Source organism: Heliangelus exortis, chromosome 8 (assembly GCF_036169615.1).
Source record: "Heliangelus exortis chromosome 8, bHelExo1.hap1, whole genome shotgun sequence".
Classification (NCBI taxonomy): domain Eukaryota; kingdom Metazoa; phylum Chordata; class Aves; order Apodiformes; family Trochilidae; genus Heliangelus; species Heliangelus exortis.
This window is the reverse complement of record NC_092429.1, coordinates 9,691,517-9,716,411: the sequence shown is the minus strand read 5'-3', so window position 1 is coordinate 9,716,411 and position 24,895 is coordinate 9,691,517. Positions and strand designations below refer to the sequence as shown.

The 24,895-nt window shown below is 39.2% G+C and overlaps 1 protein-coding gene across 1 annotated transcript in view; it reads right to left on the bottom strand.

Annotated features, from left to right (window-relative positions):
* The window catches only part of TESK2 (testis associated actin remodelling kinase 2), an 81,962-nt gene that overhangs the window by 16,039 nt on the left and 41,028 nt on the right, over positions 1-24,895 (bottom strand). Inside the window, exon 5 of the mRNA XM_071750285.1 lies at positions 8,924-9,070. Within this exon, the coding sequence (XP_071606386.1) occupies positions 8,924-9,070 (147 nt within the window). The remainder of the gene's footprint in view (positions 1-8,923; positions 9,071-24,895) is intronic.

Below are 24,895 nucleotides of genomic sequence, written 5' to 3'. Positions count from 1 at the left end.
CACACAGGGTATTATTGATTTATTTTTCTTATTTATTTGCAGCTCTGAGAAATATGTGTTGACCATTCCACTACCACATGAATCGATTACTGACCTCCTTAAGTTTTTTGCTGCCCTGTAATAGGTGAAGTACAACAGAAAATTCATTCCCTTACCACATACCTTGCATCCTTCTGCAGGCAGCACAATAGCAGTGACAGGCAGCAAAACCACTGCTGAGTCCTGCAGAGTGGTACCCTGCATTAATTAGCTAATCAGCAGGAAACACTTTTAAGGTTTATTGTGCTTGGATGTACAAGACCCCCTCGCTTACCCCAGGGTATTAGCTTGTCTGTATAATGCAGCTACCAAGAAAAGTGATTTCCTTGTCTAAAAGATCAAGTTCAGGTCATCACTGTTTACATTATTCAGGGGATGATTGTGGCTGGGGCCACAAAGTGAGTTTTCTTCCTGCCAATTAAAGGGATAAGCAAGCCACTCCTGCCATCATCTAACAGAAATGCATGCCAGCCTCTTGACACAAATGCTGGGCTCCTGGGATGCAAAGTTCTATTTGTTTAGCTTGACTCAAGTATAAGTAGTACAGTTAGTTTGGGGATTCATAAACATATACCAAGTTAAATCAACCATGCTTGCCCAAAGAGCAAGAAGGCTTCTCAGTTATGGGCTTTGTTATCTTTTATCAAAGAGCACATTCATTCAGTTTGCCTCTGTTTAAACACTTGGTCACTGCAAGTGGACTTAAAACTGAGAAGGATAAAATTTTTTTAAAACATCTTACTCAAATGATTCAGACAAGTAGAATTTTATTTGTGTACCACACAGAAACAAGTCCATGAGGACACCAGAGATTTTATTGTGTAGAAGAATGCTTGTACTATTTTATGCAGCAAAATATCAGGCTATTTTCTGCCACAGATTTCTCAGCAACTTAAGATGATTCATAATTTGATATTTTTTAAAGACTTCTATATTCATAAAAGAACTAGTTTAAAAATCTATATTTCCTTCTTGCGTTACCTTAGACAATTTACATTTTGTACACATCGAGTAACAGTAGTTGCTTTACCTTCTGAATTTTGTGGATAATAACCCCTGGTCTCTGAAATTTCAAGGGAACATTTAAACTGAGACTTAAAACTATTTCAAGAAAACAAAAATCTGTAGAAACATTTCTACTAACCTTAAGATCTGCAATAATTTACAGGGCTGCTTTGATAGCAAAAGGAAGCTTAAATGAATCATTGCCCTGACAGCAAACTTTCCTTCAGTTTCTTACTAGTATATAATCACACCCCATTAGACAGCAATACATCACCAACTGAAGATGAACAATCTTAGCCCCCCACACCAAGCCCCAGGCAGTCTCAGGTACAGCACTGAGCTATTACACATAATTATTCCTGGATAAATTATAAATTAACCCAATAGTGCATCCAATCTAGCCAAACAATGCTACCTGACAGCTCTGAGCTTTCCAGATGAGCAGCAATGCTAGGCCCCTGTTCAGTGCAGGCCTTTTAAGAAACCAGAGTGGACATCCCACCATTGTGGGGTCCAGAGGTCTTGCAGGAGAAACCAGTACAGCATGACAAGGCAATGGGGAAAAGCCTAGGGCTACATTTCTGCTATAAAGTACTGACGAATTGTTCTGCTGTGGTGGGCTACACGTGTTAAATGATATAAATAAGGAAGCTGAACTCATTAGTGGAAGCTTGTCTTTTGTCTGCAAATGAAGAAGTGCTGAGTGTGAATTTAAATTCATTAGGATACGTATTTCAATACAAGAGTGACTTTTGTATTCACACTGAAATCAGCCATGGGCAGGTGACATGCGCCAGACAAAGAAAATGCCAGTGTGACTGCAAATGCTCACTGTAGTGAAACTAAATTGATTTAATTCAACTGGTGCAAATTTTTATGTAGCTAAACACCAATTATCATGGAACCCAGAAAGTATAGAATCCTATTCCTATCAAAATCAGTAGTAAAACCCTTTTACAGATACTAAAGTGGTCAGATGTTACCTTTCAAGACTGTACTGCTCATTCAGGACAATGTTCTGCAGACAGCAATGCTTCATTCTGTGCTGAGATTTTCCAAGTGTTCAAGGCCAGCCCTCAGCACCACCATACTCCTCAACCCTTCCCATCCCAGTAAAGCCATTACACAACACTAGAACAAATCCACAAGATAGTTACCAGATTCAAGAGGCAATTCTTAAAAAGGTGACTTAACACAGCTCACAGCAACTGGTAGCTCAGATGCACTCAGTAGAAGATATTTCTAAGCATTTACATTCTACTGCCAAGACAAATTAGGATCAAAAAAGGGACGAAGCTTAGAGACTAAATGTTGGAAAGAACTTTGAAATTTAACCTAGAGGTAGTATCTTAAAAGGAAAAGTACAGACTTACTGCACTGTTTCTACTGACAAAGTGATACTTCTCAGATCCTACAGAAAAGAAAATCTGTGTACCAATTTGGTATGAAGATGTTTCATTAATGGATTTTGGCAGAGACACAAGTGTTCAAACACCTCTCTATTGCAAAGAGCCTCTCAAGAACTGCCAATGAGGTGAAAAGCCAAGCAGCTTCACAACACTGACTGTAAGAAAATGCTTTTGACTTACTATTGCACTATTTGTACAAGCTGCTAGGCAGTAAAACATGATGACCTTTCCAAGCTTTCTCTTTGGACCTCTACTAACAGGGATATTCTTTTCTTTGGCAGCTCACACAGTCATAGAGGGCAGTATTTGTCTTCTTGGGTTCGAGGTTTTTTTCCTGAAATGAGGATCCCATTAGTCTTTCCCAAGGCAGTCTCCTAATAGAAGCAAGAAGCTGTGTACCTGAGCCCTAAAGAGTTAACAGAGCTGTTTATGCAGAGACAGATGTGAAAGAACATAAAGCCCCCTTTGTGTGTTACAGGAGCTTAACATCTGCTTTGCACAGCATAATCCTACTAAGACAAATGCAGTATTCTGTTCTCCCTTTTACATAAACAAAAATGAAAATAGACTCAAGTTTCAGAGTTTAAAATAAGTTGCTTAGGTGAAGAAACCCCATAATTTTATTTTACAATATGACATACAAGCTAAACTTGTCAGAGCTTTTATTGCAGTCCAGAAAATACAGGAATGGTACTTCAGTGTCATTTGCAACCCTCTGGAGACCATTACTGAATTAAAATACTTAAAATGCAATTGAGATCTATCATCTGTTTTTAAAGTGCTATCCCCCTAGGAGAAACACCACTGACAATTAAATGTACAACAGGAAGTTCACAATACTAGATACACTTTTTGCAATAAAACCATTATGTCTAAGGAACAATCTCCATTTGGGTCCCTAAGTACCAGTAAAAGTTTAGTACCATGACTATAATCAGAAATAATTATCTGTAATAGCTAATTTTTGTGGTGCAATCCCTCCCCTGCAGTGCAAAATCTCCAGGCAAGAGCTTAGTTGAGCACAAAGGGGACCTTACAACCACAGAGGCAGCTATGAGCCTCAGCAGACAAAGGTTCTGTTCATTGCTTGGGTTTTGTTTTATATTGTGTTAAACAAGCAAACAGCACACAAGGTAAAAGTCAGGGTATGACACTTTCAAGCCTAAAGGCAGTGAATTTGTTACATCAGACAACCCACAGCAATTGCCTACATCCATGATTCTGATCTGTAATAACTGGCACTACTACTGTCCCAATGAAGGAAAGGTGAGCTACCACACATTTACTGTTAAGTGAAAGCACATGCTGGCACTGATACACACACATAAGTTATGTGTGTGTGTACACACATGTGTGTGTATATATTAGGTCTAAACATTAAAATTTCTTCATAGATTTTATCATTAATGGAGCTCACAATGTTCCCCCAAAACTGTTCACAACCTACTGTTGCTTATAAGATGACATTTTGTACTGCAAAACTAAAAGGCAGGGGTTTGTGTGTTTTTAACACACAAATTCAGTAGTGGATTTTTGGGGAGAGGAGTATTCAGCTAAGGTAGCTCAGCTTGCTCAAAAATATTATGGTACCAAACCCAGATTTGGCATTTCTCAACTTGAAACATGATGAGACCTTTTTCCACCCCTGAAAAAAGCAGACTGGGACAGGTCATCTTCTGAGTGTGGAATTTGAAAGTGTGAATAAGGTGACAAGACAGAGCAGGATTCCAAGCTAGGGGATGGCAGAGACCAAGACCAAGGAGGAAAGGCCTGCCTGGAGGCTGGCAGAAAGGACTGGGTAGTCACAGAGTAGGTATGATTGGTCTTGGAAAAATGGGCAAACTCCTAGATTTTCACTTCACACTGCCAAGGAGTCTCTTGTTCCTCTATCCCTGCTCTGTAGAGAAAACAGGCAATGTGTATTAGTAGTTCTAATTAACAGTAGAAATAAATACTAATAAAAAATAGTTCATGTATTACTAAAGCTGCAGATACCTCTGCCATGAATTTCAAGCTTCTAACACTACAAATGAAGTGCAAAATGCCATCAGGTTTTTTCCTTTTTTTTTAAATTGGTATGAAGTTGCACAAAACATACACTACATCGAAAATTAATATTGCACAGAAGGTGGGATGTAAAACTTCCTGTGAGAATGTTCATTATGCCTTTTATGCCCACACATCAAGGTAAAGACTTTAATTACCTGATTACCCAGTTTTCCACCTGGCACCCATGTCTTTTGGTATATGCAAAGGATTCACACTGATGGTGAATAGGGGCCCTACATAAAACACTATATTCAGGATTCTGGCCACTCTTGACAAAGCAGCAGTGGGGTGTAAGAAGACTGGGAGGAGATAAAGAAAGGCTGGGCTGAAAATGAAAGTGGTTAAGACTATTGCAATGTTGCCCCAGGATCTGGATTATGGCCTTCCTCAGCATCACAGGAAGATTCTGTGACAAGGAAGTAATTTTAACAAATATCTTTAAGATTGTTATTTTGTGCTTTCTTTGCCTTCAGTGGTCAAACCTGACTAAGTGTTGTAATGCTCCCTAATGCCCCTGAGGTCAGTGAGCATATTGCCTTGAAGTTAAATCTGTGTAAAATCCCAAATACTCCAAAGTCTTAAAACACATACCAATTATTCACCAATACTCTTTACTGTGATAAGCCTGAGCTGATCAATCTCTCTCCTCTGAGATACTCTTAAGAACAAATTCACTGATACCTGGACAGTCATCAGTGTAAGCTGCCAAGAAAATAACCAGGGCTTCCAGAGCAGAGTTTGAATGCAATGTGAATGAGGGAAAACAAGGTGTTGAAGGAAATCTGTTTAATAGCAAGATACTTGTTTCAAAGGGTGAGTCACAAAAGGATTTTGCTATATGCTTTTTGCAGGCTGAACACTTCTTTCCTGTGCCTTCCCAAACACTGTTATTTTAGTTATAGTTACCAAAGACAGAATGTTACAAAAACAAGTCAGATTAAGAAAAACTTCATCACAATCCACTGGCTCCTACTGAAACACTTCCAGTGTTTCACATTATGATTTCTGTTTTAATGATTGCAGCTTCTATGACTAAGACTAACAGAGTTAAAATTCATAACCAGACCTATTTCAGAATCACTGAAAGATGGAGAAAATCCTCATTATTCTAGGATGCAAATTCTCCTTGCACACATTGCAACAAGCCCCAAATAAAAAAAAAAGATTTACAGGGCTTGCAGTAACATGGATAGAAGACTGGGAATGATCCAATCAGGCTGGTTGTCATAACTCATGTACAGCTTAATCTGTGCGTAAATCTGTTTTGATAAATCGACAGAGATGACCTCACGTTTATTGGCTTACAAAATATACAAGCTACTCTGCCCACACAACTACCATCTGCAGGCTGGAAACAGCCAGCCTGACCACTCCTACCCTCTGACAGATTCAAGTTAGATCTGCCCTGTTGCTGTTGATCAGGGCAGATCAGCCTGACCAGCAACAGCAGCCCAAAAACAGAGCTGCTCACAACATGGTTAAGTCCCACCAGCCTGGGCAGCACACCCTCTTCCAGCAAGCACTACCTCTCTCTTTGACAGAAGGGCAGTAGGAAGGACACCAGGGGGATGTCAGGCCTGACATCCCCTGTGGGCTGTCACATCGACTATAATGACCTACATCTACTCTTTACCATTCTTCCCTCTGGCTTTCTGTACTATCAGAGCTTTCTACTACTCTCCACATGGTGCAGGTTAGGGACAGAGATAACCCTGCTGTATACTAATTGTCAAAACTACTTATTTTTCAATCTTGGATTGCCAAGGGTCAGGAATTTTTCCTTAAGTTTTTATGCATCCAGTACATAGAAACATATAATGCCAGAGCACCGGCATCTTGCCAGAGGAAAACAACTCTGCTGTCAGAACTGACAGAATGAACTGTGTGGATTTATGTATAGGAAAAACCTCCCTCACTGCCCCAGCAAACTCAGCGTCCGTTATGATATTGCAGATGGCTAAATCCCTGTCTTTGTCTTAATTTGACCAATAAAGCTATCACATCAGTTACTGAAGTTTACCAGAGAAAGAAGGACAATACAGAACAGCACTGAATCTTCCCTTATCAAGTCCAAATCACAAGTTTTCACCTGAGGAAAGAGTCCATCACACCTTCCTTCAGCTTGCTCACAAATTGCTACTCACTTGTAAGAATGAAGATGACTCATCCCACCACTGGTATAAACCTGGTAAAACACAAGGCTCCTCCTCCAGCCGTAGCCAAGCCACACTCTGAGAGTTGAAAATTTTGGTGACTGATTTTTGCTATGGTTATTATCTTTTTGTTTTTTGGCTTTGAACAAAGTGACTTCTTTAAAATTTCATCAGCCAGCAGGGCAAAGATTTGCCCGATAGAAGAGCCATTTGTCCAACAGATTTAATTTTAAAGTATATTTCATCAATAGAATAATATACTAATAAAATTCACAAGTACTCGCGTGTTTCAGGACAGGTGTTTCATCTGCTTCCCTTCCCAAACAGACAAAACATCACACAAAAAAATTTAAAAAACCCCAAAAAACAAAAAAACCCACCACCAAACAAAAACAAAATACAAAAAATAGGAAAATAAAGAATACAGATAATGACTTAAACTTTTATATGGGCAGCTTCCAATGTGACCCACAAAGATACTATGCCTCCAGTGCTACAAACTATCCCAATCTAGCAACTGTTATTAAATGCTTAGGGTTTGGATTAGTGTTTGGGGTTTTTTGTTGGGGTTGTGTCTTTGGGGGTTTTTTTGTTTTGTTTTTTTTAAATAACCCTTACTACTACATCCTGTGTCCACCGATGAGTTTGCTACTGCAGTGAAATCGTGGACTCCTCCCAGTGGGTGTGTTTGCTAAACAATTGACATTCAGCAATAGATAACATTGAAGCATTGGTAGGGCAGCTCCAGAGAATGACACACAATTATGGAAAGCTTTGAACAAAGGCATTCACAGAGGTCTCAGGAAATAGATTTTCATATGACCAGCCATCACAGTACATGTTTATGATAAATGCCACAGGCACAGAGTTCTTAGCTGCTTTGGCTCTTGGCAGTAACTCCCCCATTCTTAAGTGTATTAAAATACATCCTGAACTGAAAAAAAAAAATTAAAAAAAAAAAAAAAGGGGGGGAGAACACCAAGTTATCTTTTTAATTATTTTTATGCATCTCATAGCTGCGCATTCCAAGGTAAGTGAAATTGAGCTTTCTTAGTGTATCCTGTCAAAGTGACATGACGTCTGGGCATTTTTCATAAATTATTCTTCTTATAGAATTCAGCACTTTTCACTTGAAAGGACACTCAAGGAAGTATTGAATTACTTCACTGAAATAAGTCCTTCACCTAGCAATTGATGTATTTCCCCCTTGCCATCCCATGGCTAAATGGACATTTTTCATCTGTTTAACACTGCACTGAGGTAGCTTTAAAAAACCTAAACCTAGATGGAGGACTGGTAGTCACTCCCATTTGCAAACTCACTGTGCTGCGTTTTATTTTTAAAAAGCATTTCGAATCTTAAAAGATAAAATAACATTATTCTGGATGCTTTTGATTGATGTAATGCTATGAAGTCTTCAAGAACAATTTTGGAGTACTTTCATGTTGCAGGTCCACACTGAGCTTAAGTTCATTAGCTCCAGACAGCAAAGTCCTCAGCACAGGCATCAATGGATGGCAAGACTCCGTGTGAATACTGGGGCAAGTTGTTCACAGAGCTTAGTGCTACTATGCCAATATCTCAATCTGAGTTTGAATTAGTTGGCTAATTCAGCCAACTAAATTCATATAAGCTGTCACCAAACTTGTTCAAACAAACCCATGTCCATTGAAAACCTGCCACTGAAATATCTGGGGGAAATTTTGAAATTGGAAAATTTTAGGTAAGCTAGTTTGACATTACTGACTTCAGAAATGAAAGAAATACAAACCAGGATTGTGGACACTTACTGCTAAATTAGTGATGAAAAGTCACTCTTGCTACTGAAGCAGATATGTGAAATACAGAGGGAAACAAAAGCAATGAGGAAGTTTTATAGTGCTGTTGTAATGATCTCCTCAACTTGTGTTCTTCATATTATTGACCTATTCCAAATGTTAGATTGTTATGCTTATTTATCTGGGGATTTAAATGCTTTACTGAACCATAATTCAGAACTAGAACTTTGCAGCTGCTTTCTGAGAAATCCTAATCTGAACTCATTTAAAGAACCACCTTCCTTCATGATAGTTATTACTCCAGTTCCCCTCCAAACTATCAACATGTATTTAAGAACATTTTAAACCCACAAACCCCATTTTAATTTGTTTCTCAAAATGTCTTAGACCACACCTTGTACCATAGCAGTTCTTTGCTGCAAGGAGAAAGAACCAAACAAGCATTTATAGCATCTTCATTAAAAAGTTGCCTTAGTCTTATAAACAGTACCTTGGATGTAAGGTCTCGGTGGAAAATGCCTTTATAGTGAAGATAACTGATTCCCATAGCAATGTCATATGCCAGTTTCACCCTTACTGTCCAGGGCAGATGCTGGTTACCATCTAATAGCTGTTCCAGGTTACCACAGTTGATGTACTGAAAAGACAAAGAAACATTTGTAATTCCACTCCTGACAATATATGAAGACAAATAATGAAAATGCATCATTACACAAGTGTACTCAGCTCAGATACACACTTTTTTTTTCAATGGCTAGGCAGGCAAGACGTTCACATATCCAGAGGCTGAAAATGCCTCCCTTCACCACCTGTACCAATACATTGATGTTAAAGATGCACGCAACAGCCGCCACTGCATAACTACAGCTTTTACATACTGGTACTTAAACCAACCCTTCAAAAACTACCTACAATGTAGTAGCACCCTCTCATTACAGTGTGAGGAAAATAAGGACAAACAGCATGAAGGTCTGGCTGTCAGGTACAGTAAGTCAGAAGAGAAAGGTCTAAGTACCCAAGTGTAAGCCACGGAGCCTGGTCAAGTTCCAAAATACCAATTCCATAAACAGCTTCAAAGAAAAATATTACATGTTGCTGCCAGCTATGCTTTTTCAGTGCTGGCAGTATCTACAAGTCCTAACTGGCAAACTCGTTCCCACTGTGTTCAGTACTACATCAACACCATCAGAGGGTGGACCTCATGGAAAGAAGCCTACATTAAGTATAAAATAAATGCTAAAAGTGACAGTGAAACAAAGCAGCAGCCAAATCATACTAAGTAATATAACCCAGCATTAAGACACAGGAACTCCTTAGCTTCTCAAATAATCACTACAGCAACACTGGGCTTATGCTTTATGTATAGACCCTTTACACCACAACTGCAGCTATGCCATGTTTGAGTAGCTTCTTGTTCCACTCCAAGCCCCAATCCTCTTATCAGCCACAAAGCAAGCAGACTGGCTCACCCCAGAAAGAAAACCTGGTTGCTATGCAGTGTCTCCTCTCAAGAAAATCTAAGGGATGCAGAAAGGATAATTTGCTCCCAAGACTGGTCCAAGCATGTAACACTGTGGCAGGTTGCACCAACTTCGCTCCTCTGTCCCAGGCAGTCCTCCAAGAAACTCAAAAGGCTTTGCTCTTTCCTCTTTCATTCAATGCAACAAAATGTTTGCCACCACTACCACCTTAAAAGATAAATTGTAAATGTAGCTGTTGATATTTCAAAAACTTTAAATTGCTTGTATTTTCTTGGGCTTCTTTTTTTCTTGAATCCTGGGGCACAAGGATGTGACCCACACGTCATGCAATGTGGATGTAGCTGATCTCCTCGGACATAAGCCAGACACTACCAGTCAGTCCAGGGGTCATAGCTTATCTCCTAGATAGCCTACAAAAGACAGCTTCTTTGTTACAGGCAGGTCCTGTCTTCTTCTGAGATTATAATTTAATTCTGAAAATCTTTTTCAGCAGATATGCAAGTCTCACAGGTTACTATTTAACTAGGCTAGATTGTTGGGGCAGAAGACGCACAAACCAATTTTAACTGTCTCAAAGCTTACCGGGAGAGGGCTCCCCTGCTCCCCTCTGCTTCACTGCACATCCCTCGGTAGCTGCGTTCACCCCAGCCCACGCACAGCAGCACATTTCACTGGCAGTCCAGGACATGACCCCTCTCTTTCTCTTGCAGATGCTCTGTCAACTCTTGGACAAGCCGGGAAGTACACAGGCAGCACATGGACACAAAACATCCACATCCTCAGCATTTGCTTTTCTCCTTTTAAATACTAACCTTTGGCCCCATCACCATGCTGTGTATCCACCTTTTGTCCTTGAGCAACAATCATGGCCAAGGGTGAGTACAAGAGTTATTTCTTTGGACTCTATGTTCTTCACAAAATGATTGATTGACAATTAGCTCCAGTCTGAGCCAGACATTAGGGCTGGCTCCAGCTACCTTCTCCTGTCAGAGGAGGCAATCCCACACAAGGTGCCTGGACCTAGGAAATGTTCTAATATTTAGCAATTTCATGTTCTTATGACTATTTCAAGATGCTGTTTCTTTTGCATTAGACTAGCAGGAGAAATATTCCCATGATACATAGGAAAGAATTTAAAAACAAGGTACAGAGAAGCAAAATGCTTCCTCCTAATTGACTATTCTATACCAGATAGGCAAGAATTATGTATTTTCCAATTAGGCAAGCAGAGCTCTGGCACTCTAGAGTAATTTGACCGATGTTTTAAAAAGCATTGTTCTTAGGTAGTGAAATTTTACATCAAGCTGTTCTCTTTTGTGCTGAAGATTATTTATTCAGAAATTTGTTCTTAGTGCATATTATTTTACAAAATAAAATTCCTGATGGCCCTCCAAGAAACTAGACAAACAAGACTTAGCAATGATAAAAATCAATGTCCAGGGCTGCTATAGCCCAGGCACTGCAGCTGGGGGGAAGGGAGTTGATCAGATGACTGCAGTGGAAACTAGAAATTGCAGGCTGGTGCAAGCCTGAGATCCAAAACAACCTGTCCCTTGTACTGGGAGTCTGTGTGTCAAGAGAGCAGAGCAGCTCTGGAACACTGGAACAGGTCACTCAGAGGCTATGCAATGTCCATCCTTGGAGATTTTCAAGACTCAACCAGACAGAGCTGCAGCCAACCTGGCTTAATGTTGGAAACAATGCTACTTTGAGCTCCTCCAACTTTGATCTTTCTCATTGCTTTTATTTGAACCCCCAAGGGAGCTACACGACCTTATAGAGCATTCAAGAAAAACAACAAAACACTGCATAGTATCGTTCAATTTTTTTAGTTTATTTTCTCAAAAATCTCAAGTTGCTAGCATGCTTAAGAAAAAAAATACTGAATAAGGTTTCTACATGAACTTCATATACACACTATACACTCACACATTCTCATCCTTGGAACAGTGCAAGTAGCACTTCTCATCCAGTTGTGTTCAAATCAGAACCGCATTGACCAACCTGGAACAGAAGGCACCAAAGCACCTAACTCAATAACCTAATTATAAAGAGACACTTACCAACTATCTCAAACCATTTCACTTTTCTGACTGGGCAGTATCAAACCATTCATATGGCACTACCATACTTGTGTTCCTTGGCAAGAGAATGCAAGGAGGAAGGGAATCACTGGCCTGGCTTCATATTTTAGTTAGTGTTACATGGTGCCATAAAATGACGGTAATTGCTCCAGAAATGCTGGTATAGAAAACAAGCAACCCATTAGAACATTGCCACATGCTGAAATGTGACAATAGCTAACTACTCTTCTGAGCATGCTTGTGCTTTCCTCTTCAACAGTGTAGTCTACAGATTTGATCCAGTGGTGCCATATTAGCTAAGTGCATCTGATATATCTCTTCCCCCAGCATTCTTCCAGGCAAATTGGTTTGCAGGGTCACTCACCCACCTTAACAGCAAGGACTGGGTCCTAGCATGGGCTGAATGAAACCTGACACACACATATCTCAAAAAAGCTGCAAGAGCAACAATCAAACCTGACTCTAGCACACATACAAAACCCACTAGGCCTCCTAACTCAGACTGCCACCTGGCAAGTACTCAGACCTCATTTACTAGAGATGTGAGTTCTGGCTTTGGCTCTCATTTCTAGTGTACTTCTATGAAGCACAGCAGGCTAATCATCAAGTGAACAACTGAACTAAGATTGTCCTATAGACACTTTTAAGACTCTTGTTGATCTCAGGTTTTAGCTGGCCAGCAGCTAACACTTGCATGCAGAGTCCTGAAGGGTCCCTAAGACAAGCAAGACAGAGTTCGGTGCTCCCTCGGTGTCCCATAAGTTACCCAGTTCTTCCTATCATTCAGGCTGGTGATGCAAACAGCCAGCCTGATGGACTATTTTTTTTCAGAGCCCTTCAACAACACCTTTTCAAAATAGACAAAAATTATGTACATTATTTCCTAATTGCCAGTGCAACTGAAAGAAAAATACTCAATCTCTTACTAGCACAAACAAGCTCTCTATGGTAAGACTATCCTAAAGGGTAGTAAGCACACTTGTCCCAAAGAGAATACTGGATTTTATTTTGTGCCCAAAACGTTTCAGTGCTGGTACAGTAAAGTACAGCACACACATCATCTCAAGGCATTATTCTACTACAACAACAACAGCCATTGCATAAGTTTACAAGCAATTGGAGCAGAGATCCGATCAGGCTATTACAATGAAACCAAAGGACACTACATTTCATAGAGACCTCACAGATAAATGGAGCAGTGTTCAGACCTTTTTAAGCTCTGTATCATCAGGTTGCAGGGAAACAGCTACCCATTATTTCTCCTGCTAGCTTTTTGTCTCGTAACAGGATACCAACACTCAGTTAATCTGGTTCCCTAGTTTTAAAGTAACTTCTTTAGGTTGTTCACTACAACTCAACACAACAAATTGAACAATGGCTTAAAAGACCCCAGCATTTTAGCCCAGGAAAATATTCTTTCCTCAAAAAATTACCTGTGGTAAGAGCTCACACTTTTGTTACTAGAATGAAAGTTGATCAAAACTGTATTTGTTACACTTCTCCCAAACCTTCTGAAGAAAGAGGGCGGCAGTTTCTTTGAAGAACAAGTTTCCCAGAAGCTCAGCCAAACACAGGTGCTTTCTGGATCAAAGAGCATTGAGGAGGCTTCTGATGAATTGATTATAGCTTAATGCTATTATATGCAAACAACAGTATATTACCCTTTCCCACACAACACTCAGAATGTAGGGAAACATGCTATTCTAACTTAAGAAAATAGGACTACTTCCTTGCAAGACACTTACAGTCACATTATCAGACTCAAGCATATGAAATGAGGAATGGGATGGAATTCAGTGTATAATGGTACTTACAGCATTACATGCTTCATTTCAAGAAAGACTAATATGAGAATTAGACCCTTTTAAAGAAAAGGCACATCAGATTTGCATGATTCTAGCAGTTGTTGCTCAAAAACAAAGACTCCAAATATTGCCACGTCTGAGAGGTAAAACTGAAGGGAACTGCAAGAGTTTTCAATTCTACTTTGAAAACCAATGCTGCTTCGATATGTAGGTCTAATATAAATAAGCCATCATATATTGCACAGGAAAGCCAGCAAAAAAGTTGGCTTACTCTTTACTCAGCTTTAAATGTCACCGGTTGACATTTTAAAAAGCAACAAATAACAGCAAGACACCTCTTTAAATTAGCCCAAATGTTAGCAAAGGTAACACATTGACTGGTTAAAAAAGTAGGTGTGGAGAGTACATTTGGGATGACAAACCAGATGAGGTAAAGAATAAGAGTCCTGGGAACCCAAAACTCATAAAGACAAGATAATGTACTGGAGAAGCCCAATGAAGGGAGCAGGCAGAGAAGGAGGAGGAAAGTGAAACCAGAATCACAGATGCAGCACCTTCACTGTGGAGATGTCAGAGCAAAAGCCAGACTATGTAGCCAGACTCCAAGAGAGACCCTGAAAGCAAAACAGTAACATTGCAGACATCCACTACAAATGTATTGAAGCAGTCTCAAAATAGATAGAGCTTGCCTCTGTGTATTATTTCTAATGCTGGAAATAAGGAGGTAGCTCTTGTGCCAAATAAAAGGAAGTTGAGATCTTTTCACTCAGCTTTCTGCAGAAGTTAAAAACCAAAAGTTTTAAACTACCCATTTCAAGGAGGACACAACCCAATCTTCAGTTTTTATACATTTCAGTCACCTGCCACACTCAGCACTCTGACTTAATTTGAAGACTTCTGGATGTAAGACAACAAGCCAATGTACTCTTCTGCCAGGACTGGCATAATTAGCAACAGTGGGAGGACTGGAAATTTCATTTCCCCCAGCTGTTCTTATTACCTTCAACCCTGCAGAACTGGAAAAGAAAGATGGTATCAACACATTCAAAACTATGAGATACAAGGTGATACACTGAGACTGACTTCCAGATAAAATTATAAAATTGGCTTTGAAGTTAATTCATATACCTCCACTTGGTTAAAACAAACAAAAAACACAAACAAAGCCAAAACCACACAAATAAACAAAGTTTTTAAATCTACAATCCCTTATCCAAGTACTGAACAGTCCATTTCCAATTCCCTTAAATATTTAACACATCAGTTGCCCCAAACAAAATAAATTTAACACTGAAACAGAGCAAGGTGTATGTTTAATTTGGGCTGTATATTTTTGGACATCATGTGAACTAATGTTGCCAGTGAGCAAACCAAAAGTACTGAGAGAGTCAGAACATTCAGGTGAAGCAAGCACATTTCCGAACAAAATTCAAACAATTTCATGAGAGACCAGAAGGGGTCAAGTGGCTAGGAAAAACAGCCTGACTGAAAACACAGAGGAAAAGCCAAGTCTTCATCTAAAGACTACTTTTCTTTTCTGCTTCTCAGCTATTGAAAACCAAAGGGAAAAATGCTTTTAACCTACAGTCAAACTCTCTTTTGCTTTTCAACTAGTAGAAACAATTCAGTTCCTTAATAAAAGAAATATAATGTATCTTCTTTAAAAGTCCTAACCATTAAAGGATCAAACTAAACTTGCTCTTAAAATTGTCACCTATTCATACAGGAGAGAACAAGCCTCCTTATGCAATTGCAATGGCATGGTTGCTCATCACAACTTGGGTCCAAAAGCCAAAAAATGCACCAGATCTACCCCTGTGTCTCCTTCTGTGTCAGTTTTGCCATTGATTTATTGATTCACTGGCTCCTCCTTCTGCAAAGGCATGTACAGGCATGGCTTGTTTTATAAGGGCAAACAAGAATTAACATGCACTAACTCAGGAAGGAGCTATAATGAAAACCATTTGTTGCATTCCAAACATGTAAGTGCTGGCATGGAAAAGAATATGGCAAGATTTGTCTTCCTTTAATTCTCTACATACAACAGCTCTTATGGTCAGCACACTGAACTTAGCCCCTTCCTGTCATTCCATTTGATCAAAATTTAATATTCACTTACTTGCCTGCTGCTAGAAACAGATTACTGTACATAAAGCTTCAACTGCAGGCACAGAGCATCAATGCACTATTGCAACCCATACGTATGAAGAGTTTGAAATATTTGAGGAAATAAGCTTATTTTGTTGGAACCGGAAAACACTCCCAGTGTCTCTATACAAACTGACCTTGATAACCATTTTTCCTGTAATTATATTTGTAGAAAAGACAGAAAGCAAAGAAGGCCTGACAAAAAAACCTGCATTTATAATCTGGAGTCTCAACCATTTGGATTCTAAGTAAAGCCTCGTTCCACAGCAGATAAGAATCTGGGATATGGCAAGCTAGCAATGGCATAAATTAACACACAGTCACAGAAGAGAACGTACCTTGTTGCTGACACAGGCAACAGAAACAGAGTTTCTACAATAACACTTCTGTTGAGAGCAAAAGGCTCTATCCATCATGACAGCATTTTGAACACACTGTATGTTCCATTCTGCCTAGAAGCAAGCTGTAGTCCCTGACAAGGAGCCTCTTACTTAAGTAAGTTCTTTCTCACCTTCCCCACAAAGATCCAGCAGCTGCAGCCCACAGATTACATGCTGGCAAGATTCCAGATAAATAACCCTATTTGCTTCATTTTTTGAAGTCTGAAAAAATGAAAAAATCTACAAGGACCTATTGAGCACCAAAGTCGGAGCACACAAACACCTCTCTTTGTTTAAATTCTTCACAAGGAGTACTGGGCTTGGGCTGTTTCAGAGTGCTTTTCCAAACCTCAACACTCAATGCCCATTTACATTTGAGGGTATTTCTTGTACAATTCAGTTTCTGAATGGATGGCTACGAAACAGTTAATTCAAGATTACGCTTCCTGGGGTCCAGAGAGAAGGGTGGGGTGTGTGAGGGAAAACAAATCAACCAAATTTACTTGAAAATATGCAAGAAGATAATCCCAGACAAAAAGTTAAAGAGCCCGCATCACAGTCTCCATTTGGACTGCATATCTGTTCATACATATCAGTAACAGGAAAATCCAGTCTTCAAGGCAGGATTCCATGCTCCTCCCCTCATACCATAATAGTTTAGAAGTTTGCATCTTCTCAGTCATATTAAGCTAGACATACCTGTAGGATATCAGAAAGCAACAATAAAAGAATTGTGGGAGTTGCAGTTCCAGATCATTGTTCTTTTTTGCTTGAGAAAATGGCAAATGGTCCAGTAGGTTTACAGTAAGTGTCAATACATTGATACTAAAAATCCTTCTGCTGAAAAACCCCACATGGCAAACACACCCACTCCACCACATGTTTACCACACACAAGCAAGGAAGGGAGAGAAGGAATGAGACCATGAAGCTTGCTGTTTGCTGTTCAAAATTTATCTGCCTCTTATGTTCTTCTATCCTTGAGGCATTCTGAGGAGGAGGAAGAGGTTGCCACCAGGAAGATATTTAGCAAGCGTTCCTTAGAACACAACATATTTAGATGCATCTATATCAATTAAAATAATAAATAAAGGTTTCTTGTGCACTATTACAGGCTCTAAAGTGATGAAACAAGTCAATCATCTTTCTACAAGAGGAAAAATAAGAATTAAAACCAACCTATAGTCTGTGTAGCCAAGATTTAAAAAAAAAAAAAAAAAAAAAAAGAAAGAAGCGGGGGAGAAAGGAGAAAGGGGATGGAGGCTTAATCACGAGCTCTTATGCTTATACACAGGCCTTTAAGAAAAAGACTGGAATTCAAAAGCCTGCATATCTAGAAGTTCTCACTGAAATAAGTGGTTGCTCACCATTTCTGATCTAGCACCTGCATGCATAAATATAGACTGTGTATAGCCTGAAGTTAGGTTCATACTTTCAGTCTTGGCTCCCGTCTTCACATGAGGTTTTCTTTAGTGTCTCTGATTATAGTACTTTTTACATCTGAACTTTCTTCTCTGTCAGAACCCACCCTTCTTGCCTGACCACATACTACAAATACATCTAGCTGTCTCCCTGTGCTTTCAGCACAATGCAGGGTTTACACAACCTTCACTGCCTGCCTGCTTTCTGTAGAAGGAGAGACTTTCTCTGCAGAACTGTCCTCAATGTGTTAAGTTACCTGGTCACCACCATCCCACAGTGGTTTTTCCCTTTAACTGATCTACCAGCACTTCCCTGCTGAAAGTCTGTAAGGCCAGCTTGCATCCTCCATAAACCAATATTTGTGTCAGCTTTCTGTTTCCCACAACTGAGCTTTCTACTGCAGCTTTTTGAGAATCAATTCTAACTTTCTGTAAAGCCAGGACTCACTTGAACCTCTCTTACTTGTTATTCTCATTCTGCATGTGTACATGATAGGAAATCACTCTCTTAAAAAAGATGCATTTGGGGGGAATTGGTCAAATCATATCAAGCACACAACCATATTGGGAACACAGTAACAAAAGCCTCCTTCTGTTCTCAGAACAAGTACTGCAACCAGGTACAAAAGCATTTAACTTCTATCAAACTAAAGCTATGGCAGGGGGAGTCTGCGGGGCTAACTTAGCACAACCAACCCAAAAACTGAGTTAAAAAATTCATCTGAAGTTTAGTATTTTTCTGGAAACCCTGGGTCTTCGATCACTTCCATCAGACAAGAGATGGTGAGCTTGCATTAGTGAAAAAGTAAGCAACCATCAGATGTAGGAAAAAATTTTGAAAGATCACATAACTTAAATAAGGTCCTTTCCAAGAACCTGACTTTTGATATTTAAGTACTTTAAAAAAACCAAAGCTACAAATCAGACAGACTTAGCTGAAACTCCTGTGGAGGCCTGTATCATTTCTGCTGGAGATAGAAGTAAAGGGTCAAGCACACCACATATACCACATCAGGCTGCAAGAGTATGAACTGGGGATGGAATTTCAGCCAGAACACTGAATTTCCTGCCTCCTGTCAATGAAAGCCAGGCCCCCTTGTGTGATTTTAAATGGACTTTTTTGGTTATCTGCAGCACATCAAGCTGTGTTTGGGACTGAAGTATTTTTTCTTTTTAACTAATTCACAAAAATATTTGGTTCCCAAGAATAATATAAATAAAGTCAAGAATATGTACTTTGTCTTAACTTACGCAAAATAACTTCAGTCTTAGACACACTGCTTTTTTCTGTCAAAAATAATTTATGAAGCATTAAAGTTATAGCATAAGGTTTAAACAGTGTGAAAATTTCCAAATACCAATAATACCCTCTCTTTTCTACAAACTTTTAAGCTCCACATATTTTGAACTGTCTAATTTACTTATTATATTTGCCACATTTAGATTTAATTTTGTATCCATTGGTGCATTCATATGAGTCAGGTTTACTTCTACATTTAATCAGCCTAATTCAAATCTCATGTACAAGGTAGAGTGATGTGTACCAAGGTTTGCAGCTCTCCAGCTGCTGGAACCACCAACTATCTAGGCTTCATAAAAGTGCCTACAGCATTATTAAACAAAATTGAGACCTCTTTGGCTGTGATACCATGATGTGTGCACTCACATTCTTCTAACCCCCAGTCAGTCTTCCTGGAGCTGATAAACTAGAGTGAATCATTGCTAGAAATGGGATGATATTTTCTCTTTTTCACATACCCTTTCAAAAATATAGTTAGGGCAGACACCCCCTCCTCCAAACCAATACCAAAAAATTACATAACCATAAAATAGGTTAGCCTAGCACTCTTCAGTTACTGTTGCATCAGGGCATGGTTGCTTCTAGAGCTACCCGTATTTCCTGACAAGAATCCATGGTACAGGAATCAGCCCCCTCAATGCTGTGAGCTGGGAAGTGTCAAGTATGGTAAGCTGTTTATATGTGGATCTCTCAATTTGGAGGGACATGTTGTACTCCTCTAAAGAAAATGAATCCGTGGGAAAAAAAGGACATTGCTTTGAAGATGAAATAATATGATGTCTTGTATGACATAGAGAAAGGATGAGAAAGAGCTGGTCATGAAGCATAAATCTACAGTTGCGTTCAGCCACTTTTTATAAATTAAACTGAGAACCTAAGTGAAATGCTACAGCAAAACTGAAACTGACAATCCATATGCTGTGAAGAGTGTAAAACTAAGACCAAATATGGCCCAGGTGTTGACAAGTGTATTTAAAATTCTATTATGAGCAAGCAAGAGATGAAGGGAAGTGTCTGCACTGAAACAAGTTTACAAAAAAAATTGTAACTGTTTCAAAACGATCAAGGATGTGCTAGGAATAATTTGCAAGCAACATAGGAACAAGAAAAAGCACATGGTCTACATGTGGGCCTGAACAAAGATACTAAAATAGCTTATTTCAGATACACACACACATCCGATTATCTAATATTCAATTTTGAGGCTTTTTTTTAATGTCACAATAATTTAAGAAAAATTAAAAATTATAATTAGATACAATAAATCTGAAGCACATATCCCCCCACAGTCTTTAACTTAAAAAATTCAGGATCTTCAAAATTTAAAAAAGACATTGCTAGAGACTTGGTTTGCCATGTTATAAACAGATTCATCTCAGAATATAAATGCTCACTTCATAACTTTTTGGCTCTAATAAAAGATCCTACTACCTAATTCTGTTTCCTTTCAGCAAGACAGCTCCTGTGTGCAGCAATGAAGATGATGCTTTCAGCTGTTCCTTGCTGAACACCTCCCTGGTGTTCATGCACAATGAAGTAGACAGCACAGGCAATAGACTTGTCCTTCTGTACACGTTCCCTTGGTTGGGTTTTTTAACCCAAAAAGATTGAGCTGATAGTCCCAATGTGCCAGTAAGCAGGCACACAGTAACAGATCTTTGCATCTTGTAGGTTCACCTCAACTCTGCTCCCCAAAGTAAACACACTCCACAGTTCCACATATTTTAAAAAAGGATGATGGAACTAACTACATATTTCAAAGCATCTATTAGCTTTGAACAGTTTTTCAGTGGTGAGGTAAGTGCTTTTTCTGATATACATGCACATAAAACACTATGCAGGTAGTCAAGTCCTGACATACCATATGTGATGCATTTGGTCTATTTCTGTGCTATTGCTATTTTTTCCAAAATGGTTGCAATGAAACTGAATGATTTCTCACCTTTTACATTACCAACTAGCCTGGTTTTCCTAACACCTGAGTTACTTCCTGCTCTGTTTTAAACTCTACTTCTGCTGCCATGACCTTTACTCCTCTCAGGTTAAACAGCAAACTTCTCACACAGTCCTCAGTCATTAAGAGGGAGTGCCACTACTGCTGCATGAGTCAAGGTTACCATTACTCTTCTCTAGAGGTCAAATCCCTGGGGTCCAGATGAATGGTTTTCTCTTGATCCTGAAGCAAGTACAAGCAAAGCCTGCCTCTTAATGACTCCTGTAAGGGAAAAGTTAATGAACCCAAACAACCAAATTAACAGAGGAAGTAATGCAGATGTGTGCTGGCTGGACTTCCAGTCCTACAACAAAAGCAGCAAAAGGGGCAAGCAAATAATAGCAATAGGTATTCTAGTTTTATACACATAACCATCCTTGTCATCAAAGCATACCTTCCTGGAACTCAATATATTCAGCTCTAATACTCAAGGCCATACCAGGAGGGGTATAAATTACCATAGTTTAACAGGGGACCCGACACCTCTGACATACTTTCAATAAGGCTAAGCTTACTCTTCTGGTACTTAGGTTTTACACCTGCAAAGGCCCAGACTGCCTCTTCTATGTTACAGTTTCCAGCACTGGCACCAGTACGACAACACTGAAAGAGCTCCTCTTCTTCCTGTGTCCAGGGAAGTATCTAAAATACCGCTGTTGCTCTAAGGAATGCCGTGACAAATATCTGAACTAAGGACAAAAAGAATAAAGCATACAAATAGAGATTTATTACAGTATTAATCCACAGGTCATGCTATTCATTGGCTGAGAAATCACAAGGATCAATTTAATCTGCAGAATTTTACACATACTTAGAGTTCTTACAAAGTTTAAACAGCGATCCTTCTGCAGCATCCTAAGCCAGGAGGCACTTAAAAATGCCAGCTGTTGACTGCTGAAAGCCATCTGAAAGGTATCATTTTTCATCATAACATGCTAATCTTTTTTTTAAAGTTACTTCAAAGTAAATTCCATCTTTTTTACAGTAGTCTGTGTCAAGACTCATTCCTCTAAAACAAAGACATTTAGAATTAACCCATATATTCTCAGAGCTGTGAACAAAAACACCAAGCAGCAAATTTTGCACAGTTGCTCACTTCATTCCTCCAGAAAATCACCACAGTTGCCAGTTCCACAAGACCATAAAGTGAATAACTTGACATACTGTCTGGAGCCTCTAATACACCCAATTAAGAGTGCAATACTGTAATACTACAGTCAGAAAGACCATATAGAGTGCCTAAGGAAGTTTTCAGTAAGCAAGGGCAGCTAATGAAAAGCACAAGATATTAAAGAAAACTGTTCTGGAAGCCTCTAATCATATAGCTTGACTGTACACACGAGGTAATACCTAGAGCTTTAATCTTACATGAAGTAAATGGCTTTCCCAGTAATTCTCTAAACTGTGGGGGTTTTGCTAGAAATTGGATAGCAGCATCCAGCAGATTTGCTAACAAGATAAATTTGCAAGTCTTTAAATTTCTTTTAATTTTCTACTTGGTGCCATCTTTAACATAACTTCCATCTTCTGTTCAGTTGTTACCAAGCTCAGGTTAATCAACTTGGCACTGCAGCTATTCTTTTCTTTGAGGGACAATTGCCAGAGTCACTTTATCAGGAACTAAACCTGAGCTGGTAAACAGGTACTTAAAATTGGGAACAATTCCTTAACCATATAGAATATTTGCAGAATGACCAATAACAGGAACAGTTCTAAAGACACAAAGTTCCCCAGGATTGACAGGCGAGCTTACTGTGATCACCAAAGCAGAGTTAAATATTTGCAGTGCTACATGAGTAAAACAAAACTTATTCAAACAATATGAATCACACTGGTGGAATAACAGCAGGGATTAGTGAGTGTTACAGGAGATGGAGGAGGAGGGAGCAAGAAAGGAATGGTATTCCAGGGTTTCTTAAAAAACTTAGAAGTGTGCAATTGCCATCTGGAAGGCAATGTAGGGCTGCACTTCATGCTGTAGCGTAATGGTTCAGAAGAGGAGACCTAAGTGATATCTGCCTTTTTCTCCATTCCAGGGTCAAAGGCTTTCCCCATGGAAAAGTGCTCAAGAACTGAGGGGAGGAAAAAAGGAAAATTAAATATTTTAAGTGATGGATTCTGTTGATGAAAGCTGTATATCAGAAGGACCTTCTCACTTGAAGAAATTATTTTTCCTTCCTTACAAAAGCATAATTCAGGGCAATTGTAACAAATATGAAAATTTTAAGCTTGTAATATTTTTTCTCCCCAATCAGTGCTATTTTCAAAAGTAAAAAAAAAAAAACAAACCAAAAACCAAAGAAAGTAAGGCCTGAAACTCTGCTAATTGCTTTATGGTTTACTTAAATTATTGTTGTTGGGAGGAAAGCAGAGAGCACTTATCACAGTGGAAATTACTGAAAATAAACCTCTCTTCAAATGCCACAGGCACATTCACTATGATGAGCTTTAGCAGTACAAAAGGGATACACTGCACACAGAAGAAAAAAGTAAAAGAAAGTATTTCCCAAACTGCTACAGAACAGCATTGTTGTCACCAAACAAATTGTGGTTGATAGTAAAAACAGCAGTATTGATTTCATTAAGCTGTGACAGTGTAAGATCAAAATTGCCCAATAGCAATTATTTTGCCCAAGACAAAATTAACATGTCTGGAAAGATTTCTGTAGCATTTTTTTCCTGGGGCTTATGACATAGTTATAAAAAATTAAACTCAAAATGTGCATCACTTCAAAGAATTTTGTACATTCTTAAAAACCAATTTTAAAGCAGCAGTCAAGATTTTTCTTACAGCACTTTGCCAAACACGGTTGCACTCTATGTCCATGCTATATGTTGCCACCATGCATTATTGCAGACAACATTACTCTGAAAACCCAGAAAACATTTTAGACTTGAAGGCACTTTCATGCACCCCTGCACACAGCTTCTGTAAGGTGCAGCATACAAGGCAGCTGATAAGGAGAACTCACCAAATGGGATGCCCTGGAGGGGCCAGCTGCAGAGCAAGGCTGGCTCACTGCTAACAGTTCTCACCATGGTTCCAGTGCCAGGTACATAGCATGTTAAAATAAAGGCTGCCCAAACACAAACTTTGAGACCCCTGAAACATGAAATACCACACCAGGTACTTGGAAAGGAATGATGAGGATGATTAGGTTGTACACCAGCAAAAAGAGAGACTGGAAGACTGCAGGAGAGAAAGGCCAGGCAGACAGCAGATCCAGCAGCTGGCTGAAACAATACTGTTCACCCCTTCATCACATATCATGTGTTTCCATCACACTGCCATGACCCTGCTCCCTGCCTGAGCGCTGCATCTTCAGAATGTGGCAGCAGAGCATTTTTGCACTTTTTTTAATTATCATCCATGTATGAATTAACAGCCATAAAACTTGTGTTGTAACAACAGACCACGCTTTGTGAAGCACTGCAATTTCAAGATATCCCTACCAACACATAATAACTCTTCTTTCCTCATCCTCTATGTGCACAGTAATCAGGGTTTTTCATTTTCTTCAGGAAAAAATTATCAAGCTGTATAACTCACTCTGTGCATAGATATCCATCTAACCATAATGTGATTTTAGCCTAATCTCTCTGAGAAATTCAGACAAACCTGCTTAACAGAGTTCAACAAATAATTTAACATCTGCAAAAAGGTAGTACGTGGCTTTTATATGCCAGACTGTACACTGTTAATCTGCTTTAGTGTAATATTACAGGCCTCTAGAAACTGCAACACATAAATAAATGTTTGTCTTCCATTTAAAATGGGTGCCTACTCACACCTCCATTCCATGGTAAACATGTGGGGCATATGATCATACACTACTGCTATTAAGCCATGG